Source organism: Myzus persicae, unplaced genomic scaffold, assembly GCF_001856785.1.
Source record: "Myzus persicae strain clone G006 unplaced genomic scaffold, MPER_G0061.0, whole genome shotgun sequence".
Taxonomy (NCBI): Eukaryota; Metazoa; Arthropoda; class Insecta; order Hemiptera; family Aphididae; genus Myzus; species Myzus persicae.
The window spans coordinates 6031-14539 of NW_019101168.1; the positions used below are offsets into that span (position 1 = coordinate 6031).

The 8509-nt window shown below is 27.1% G+C and overlaps 2 protein-coding genes across 2 annotated transcripts; both read left to right on the plus strand.

Moving 5' to 3' along the window:
* Window positions 1-980: 980 nt before the first annotated feature.
* On the plus strand, window positions 981-2252 carry LOC111028042. Its single transcript, XM_022306577.1, has 2 exons — window positions 981-1909; window positions 1998-2252. Exons 1-2 carry the CDS (start codon window positions 1594-1596, stop codon window positions 2138-2140), a joined length of 459 nt encoding a protein of 152 aa, XP_022162269.1. The 5' UTR covers window positions 981-1593; the 3' UTR covers window positions 2141-2252.
* Window positions 2253-3603: 1351 nt separating this feature from the next.
* Window positions 3604-5923, plus strand: LOC111028041. The gene is made up of 6 exons (XM_022306576.1): window positions 3604-4035; window positions 4424-4616; window positions 4680-4873; window positions 5277-5536; window positions 5600-5715; window positions 5779-5923. Exons 1-3 carry the CDS (start codon window positions 3700-3702, stop codon window positions 4682-4684), a joined length of 534 nt encoding a protein of 177 aa, XP_022162268.1. The 5' UTR covers window positions 3604-3699; the 3' UTR covers window positions 4685-4873; window positions 5277-5536; window positions 5600-5715; window positions 5779-5923.
* The last annotated feature ends 2586 nt before the right edge of the window (window positions 5924-8509 follow it).

Sequence of the window (8509 nt, forward strand, 5' to 3'; positions counted from 1 at the left end):
GTCAGTATCAGTGTTGTAAAGTATTTGAGTAAAAGTATTCAAATACTTTTTTTCCGTATTGAATACTTTTTAAAATACTTTTATTTTTGAAGTATTTGAACGGTATTTTAAATACATTTTTTTATTATTGAATATTATTTTATTGAATACTTTTTTTTATTCCTTTAATTCTTTATTCTTTATTCCTTGTCAAATAATAAAAATGTCACTATAAGAATATATATATTTATCATTTATGAACAATTGGATATCGATTTTGGTTTTCGTCTTTAGTTTAAATAAAACTAATTAATTAAATATCCTTAGCTTAACTAAATATTTTTTACTCCAGGAAACCGTCTGTTCGTCGACGAAGATCGCAACTGTACGTTATCGTCACCTACCAACATGTATTATAGCGAAATATTATACGAACATTAGGTGTGTCGTACCTGTACGGCCGTACGTGTGTACTGTGTATCGAGACAACATGGGCGACGGGCGTAAATCGATTCCGCCGATTTTACATCGATTCCGCCGGCTACTGTTTATCCCTCCCTAGTCCCTTGTAATTTGCAAATGTATTTTTAAAATTACAGTCCTACATAATATACTTTATAATATAAATATAAAATAATAATAATTGTATAATAATTAAAAACTAAAATGTATAGTCTAATTAATACGTGTATGTGAATATTTTATAAAATGTATAGTCTAAATTGCATAAAATAATAAAAATAAAACGAGTCAATATAGGTATTTTATTTTATTCCGTACGTATTGCTATAAAACGTATATTAACTACGCTACATATAAATGTCATATAACTATTCTGACTGAATCTTATCTTTAGATATGATATATCTTAATATCTATAATATCTATATTTATATATTTTATATTGTTAAAATGTGGACTTACCAATCTTTCCGTGTTACTTCTCGGCTAGTTAGTAGTGTTACCATTTTACTAATCAGTATCGATCTAGTTAACGAAATTGCTCCACCACGTTCATAGTGTCGCACACTCGTATTATTATATTTATTAAAGAGTATTACTTACTAGTTACTTATTAAAAATTGCAATGAATTTTAGTATAGTTTCTAGTGAAAGAAAAAAAGACTTAATTCTATATAATAATCATAAATATTATAAAAAAGACTATGTCAAACATTTAGATGCTTTTAAATGGCAGTGTATAAATAAAAAGTGTACTACAAGAATGTATGTCAATCAAGCCACAAATCAAATATTAAAAGATGAAAGTATTCATAATGTCAACCATAGCGAAGAAACAAGTAAGAGTATTATAAAAAAATAATTTTCAAATGGACTTAAACGAAAATCGGAAGACGAATTAGAAAGGACTTCAAAAATCATTAATAGAGGCATTTTAAATAATCCAGAAATGACGAACACTTTTACAAGTACAGATATTAATAACATTTATTAATGTTTATACCGTTCTCGTAGATCATCATACCCTAAACTCCCAACAAATCTTACGGAAGTAATAAATGTAATGAGCGAGCGCCAAGTTCGGATAACAAAATTATTTGTTTTTCAACAAACTCAAATCTAAAATTATTATGTTGAGTAGATAAAATATTTATGGATGGTACTTTTACGTACTGTGCAAAATATTTTCTCCAGCTTTTTACCATCCACATTTTTAAGAACGGACATTATGTTCTGCTTGTGTACTTTTTACTACCCGACAAATGTAAAGACACATATTATGCGCGATCGTTAGGTTATATTATTGGAAAATGTTCAGAAATAAATTTTTTGTTCAGTCCATCGAAAATAGTTTCCGATTTTGAAAAAGCTATCCATATTGGTGCAAAAGTAATTTGGCCAGAAATACAGATTGTTGGATGCCGATTTCATTTGACGCAAAATTGGTGGAAACACATTCAAAGTCTTGGTAAATATATATTTGAATACACATACAAAAATATTATAAATATGATTTTTGTATTGTTTATTATTAATATTAATTTATTTTTTTTTAGGTTTATCAAAAGAATATAAAGACGAATCAAATGAAATAGATAATTGGCTAAAATTGGTATTCGGATTACCATTATTAAATTCGGAAGAAGTAAGCGATTGTTTTACAACAGATTTGATGTCAATTGCGAATTGCTCCAGATGATGAAAGGGTAGTTCTGCGATTATTTAGTTGATTATATTATATTGACGAAGGAGCAAAATTCAATCCACGCATTTGGGCATCAACGGAAATAACATCGGAACGTACTACCAATAGCTGTGAGTCTTTTCACTCAAAATTAAATTCACAATTCACAAAAGTGCATCCCAACATTTTATATTTACACATGTTTTAAATACAAAAATACAAACTGACACTTACATACACATAAATGGAATTAATATAAATACAATTAGTAAAAATAGTGCATTTAACAAAAAGAAACAAAATATTAAAAAATTATCAAACGATTTAAACAATAATACAATTTCTAAGATTACTTATTTAAAACATGTGTCCGAATATTACCAAAAGTAGTTCCATTTATATTATATTTATTTTAATTAGATTATACATTTTAATTTTGAATTATACATTTATACAATAATTATTATCATTTTATACAATTCAAACTATACATTTTAATATTTTATCATTTATTCACATACTTACACGAATTAATTAGAATATACATTTTATTTTTGAATTATACAATCATTATTTTTTTATTCTTATTATGAATTATGTATTTTAAAATACATATACAGGGGGGGGGATAAACAGTGTCTGGCGGAATCGATGTGTAATATTATAAACAGTAGACGGCGGAATCGATACAAACCTTTTTTCAAAACAGATAGTTTCGACGGAATCAATAATTACTTGACAACATAATATGCAGGTGCGACCTATTCTTAATTAAAAGCTATAAATATATTATAAAACATAAACATTGATATTGACTGATAACGGAATCTGCTATAAATAAATGAATATGGCTACAGCACCATAATAATATGTGGAACATACTCAACATGTTATTATCTTATTTTCATAATTGCATTAGAAAATAATATTATTATTTATTTTTGTGTGTACGGACTACGAATAACCAATTGCCAATTGGTCATTAGACATTACTNGTATGGTCATTATCAGGGGCGGATTGGAAAATTTTTTTGGCTCGGTAAATAAGAATCAAACCGGCCCATTCATCGGAAATTTAACTCCTATCCCCCCTATCTTTCCCCTTACCAAAAAATGCATAGTTTTACTTAAATTTCAAAATGAATTTAGTTTCACCCTTAAATTAGTAAAATATATAATAGGTACCTACGTTTTAGCTACTTATGTCTTATACCAGTTGTGTTTACTTGACAACATAATATGCAGGTGCGACCTATTCTTAATTAAAAGCTATAAATATATTATAAAACATAAACATTGATATTGACTGATAACGGAATCTGCTATAAATAAATGAATATGGCTATAGCACCATAATAATATGTGGAACATACTCAACATGTTATTATCTTATTTTCATAATTTTATTAGAAAATAATATTATTTTTGTGTGTACGGACTACGAATAACCAATTGCCAATTGGTCATTACTCATTAGACATTACTCATTAGCGTACAATCAGTTATACTATTACAATATTGCATGTATAGCCCCCTACGCTGTTTACACTATTGTAATATTTATTACTTGGGTAATGGGTTTGTATTATTCGTATCGAGTTCGCTGTTGTCTGCTTGACGTTCCTCAGATTGTTAATAATTGTATTGCATCAACAGTATACTCTTGTTTTCATTGTTTAAATAGTAACACAATGAGTGATTGTGATTCTTCAACCGAAGTCGATCAGGTTGCAGATTTAGAAGAACCAATTTTACTCCGGCCAAATTATCAAAAATATTTTAAAGTATTACGAGTCATTGAAGAAAATTTTTTTTACAAGAAGCTGAAAGTGAAGTGTTTAAGTTGTGTCGATACAAAGTGTTACAAGGTGGATTCACGTTCAAACTCTAATAAAAGAAAACATTCAAGCGTAAGTACAATGTTAATTTTATACCTGCCTATGACAGTTGACCCATCTAATATCTTGTGTGTTAAATTAATTTTAAATACCACACAAATACCTAATAAATTACAAAAATACATCAAAAACAGTGGCGCACAGCTTTTTAAAATTCAAATTTCAAGTGCTTAAGATGTATCATAGATCTCATTATTCTATATTATGTATTTTCCTGGGCCCCCACATGAGTCATCTCAGAGGGGCCCAGTATTCTTGTGTATATGAAATAAAATAAAATAAATAACCCCCTCCCCCCTCAAAAATAAATCCCAGTTGCGCCACTGATCGAAAAGTGTAAATTATTTATCAAAACTTATAATGTTAAGTAAAAGGTTATATAATTTCATTTTTTATACAGATACAACATTCAACTCTATTAAAGAAAATTGATCACATTGATAATGCAGCGAACAAAAACACTTTAAAGAGATGCAATGATGGATCATTGAAGTATAATGTTGGTAGTTCTCTAAAACAAACAGATAAAAATAACCAGACAAAACAACCAGTTTTAGAAGATTTTTTGAACAACAAAAAATTAACTAGTCAAAGTAGGAATGTGTAATGTTCATTTTTATTTTTTGTTTTACCTATTAAAAAGTTTTTAATTGCAGGTTAGGTTGATATTTACATGACTACATGACTATATACTGATACATTGCTAGTGAACGATACGGTTGTTAATGATTTAGAAGAAATAGAAGCATTAAACTTGAACATTCTAAATGATGAAGACCATGATTTGCCATATGCATTATCAAAACACCATTGATGTTGTGCACACACAATAAATTTAATAGCAACAATGGTAATTAAACATATTTAAGTAGATAATCTAATATAGTTAAATTATAAAATACTAAAAATATTTTTATCAAAAAGAATATATTTTGAGCAAGTATAGTGATCAGGACAAAACTATTAAGTAGTAGGTTTAACACTTAATACTCATAATCAAATTTTTATGAGTTGTAATACATTTAAAAATTAAATTTTTCTTTCAATTTAAATGATAAAAATATATGAAAAAAAATATTCTAATATATAAGTATGAATATTATTGGCAATAACTATTTTCGATTTATCTATACCCAAATTGAAATTTTAAATATCAATAAATTATGTTTGTTTAATTTTGTATTATTAATTACTAATTTGTACAAATTTAATACAAAATAAGATAATTTATTTGTATAACTTGTTTTTTCTAGGACTCTAAAAAAGCTTTGTCTAATCTTGCATACAAAAAACAGTCAAGAAGAACTATTGCCAAGTCTACCGCTTTGTGAAACAAACAAGGTCGCTCAACTAAGTCAGCTGATTTATTCAAACAAAGTCTGGGTGTTTATTTAATTGCACCCAACAAAACATTTTGGAATTCACTGTTTGAAGCAATGGTGCTGCTTAATAAATTAACTAAAAAAAATGAACTTAAGTTTAGAATAATAATGGACAATTTGGCTATTGGCAGGTAAATTGTAAATCTTAAAAAATTATTAATTATTTTATCTATGATTTTTATGCATTTTTTCAGATTTGATAGAAGTGATATTGATTTCGTGTGTCAACATCAAACAATTATGGGGCCAATTTCAATAAGCTTGGATTTATTTAAGAGGTTGATTGCATAATTTATCCACTATCAAAAAAGTAAGATTAGTTGAAAACTTCTTAAACTATTAGTAATAATATTACATAAACATTTGTACTTAGTTTTCAGGTGTTTTTGAAGTACAACACTCCACTACCTAGCTGTGCACCAGTAAAGAGGGTGTTTAGTGTTGGTGATGCAACAATACAAAAAAAAGAACAAATATGACGGACCAATATTTTAAACAAATAATGTTCTTAAAATACAACACTCAAATGTTAGATTAATATAATATATTATGAATGATTCAGAATTAAATTGATTTATTTGTTTTGTATTTGAAAATAATTTCAAATACTTTACTATAGAAAGTTTTTCTGTGGTATTTTCAATACTTTATTGTATAAGTATTTGAGTAATTACTCAAATGCTTTTTAATAAAACATATATGTATTAATATATATATAGTATATACATATATGTATAAACATAAAATGTTAAGTATATTTACCAATATAGATAGGTTTATCAAATTTAATAATCTTGTTCTCTTGATTGACTGCTTTAGGTTATCAGTTATCACTGTTATTGGTACTGCGTTTAAAAGTGGACTTATAAATTAACTTCTTGTATAGCCCTTGGTATAGCCCATTGTAGGTAAACAAGGGAGAAAATAATAAAAAAATCACAATATACTATGTAATATTATGTAGGTTTTTTTATTTGTTAAAAATCCATGAATTACTTTTTGAAGTCTATAAAATTAATATAGTATTTTGTGGTTTTCAGTTCAAATGGGTCTTCTGTTGTTCATTTTTATACCAATTTTTTAGAGCTATGCCAGCACATAAACTGTTATTCTTGTGGATTTAGTTTTAGGAGACAAAATCCGGATAACATATATGATAAATGTTATTATTTGTACGAAGAAAAGTGTCAAGCTGAAGACTTTGCTTAAATATCATTAAAACATAATGTAGGTATCTGCTGTATAAAAATTAATACTGTATTGTAATGGTGTTAACTGTTAAGTTAATGTATTAGATGATGCTGATCCAATACAGCTAAATAAAAAAATCCAAGCACTGCAAGTACTTTTAAATTTACCAATAGCTATAATGTAGAAATATTTTATTTATTGTTTATTTGCATGTTTAGCTAAATAAAGGTGACAAAACAGATCAAACGGTATGAGACAGGTTTTAAACTTCTTATAAAAATAAAAATAAAAATAAAAAAAAAACATTGATAATTTCTACTTATTATCATACATTTACATTAGAGTCAATTACTGTTGTTGATAAAATATACCAACAAATTTTTGGTTTTATTTTCTATAAGCCAAGTATTCAAACGTCATTTGTTTTTTTTTTGGAAATATTTGTCTTCAAGTTAGATAAAGCCGATAAAGGTATTCATCTCGTTAATAACAATTAACTTCAGCTACTTTTGACAGTTGATGTATAAAAACTTACTATTTTATAAAACTAAATTATACAATAATCCCACAAATAAATAAATAAATATTACAAATAACACATAATAGTTTAACCGTTAAGACTAAAAACAATATTGCTAGATGCCGGACGTAAAAATTGACTCGGGACAGTAGTGTATCTAAAAATCTAAATGGCCTATACTCAGAGTGCCGTGTTCTGCATTGTATAGATTTAAACACTCCCAATAATATTCTGTTTCGCAATTTGAAATAAAAAATGTATCGTGTGATCCAAAGAAGTCAAAAACTCAAAAACTGATGACAACATATTATATTATAATACCTATCATCTATGGCAAAAGCCGATCGTCGTCACTCACCGAAGACGATTCGCAATTCTAATAATTTCATTGATCAAAAGAGAAATGTGTATGGCAACTATAAACTTTTACTCACTTATTTCATTCTACTCAAGTAATTTTTATAAAAAATCTCGATTTTTTCAATTCGGATTTAGATGAAGGAAGAAGTTGCTCGATATGGCGCCTTACAACTATATATTAGGTACCCGAAGAGTCGATGTATACGTAAGTTTGATTACTTATTCTTTTGGGGCTTAAATATTTTACTTTTTAGTCTCAAAATTAAAATTTGATTTGTGAAGTATTTACCCGTGTGAAGTAGGGGCATATTTTTTGTTCCCGAGCGCGCAACACAAAAAATACGGTATCAGTGTATCACAAACGACGACGGCATATCCATATTATCCAGTTCGCAGAATAATAACATTTATAAAATTAAAAAGATATAAATAGTGTTGTACATACTAGTCATAATACAGTAGTACACGGGAGTTTTTATGTCCTGCAAAATTCAACAATTTTTATTTTTAGTTTATATAAATGTTAAGTAATATATGAATATTACTATGCCGTCTGCTTATGGTCGAACCGCGAATTAAAGTGACGCCGTCGTACATCAAACATCAAATTATGTTATAAATCTGGGAAAGTCGCTCTGCTGATTATTGAATATCCATCGGAAATTAAATAAGGAAATTTTAAAATTTAAATATTCTCGAATAGCTTAAAGTATACCTAACCAATGCACTCAAAATGAATACATAAAATATTAATTATTAATTTCGTGCTCGACAGTATTCAGAGAAAAGATTTAGGAACTTAGAATTTTACAAATTATGGTTGGTTAGTCGGTATACGGTAAATGTGATGTATTAGGCACTGAATACCTTTTTGTTAAATCTAAAAAGTAGTAATTACATTTATTTACAATAAGATTTTTATTTAATAACTCATGAAAAAATATGCTTGTACTTCGAATATTTAAACACCACCTTTATCAATTATTAAATTAAAAATTAAAATAATAGGTACTTTATATATTGTTGTTATTTA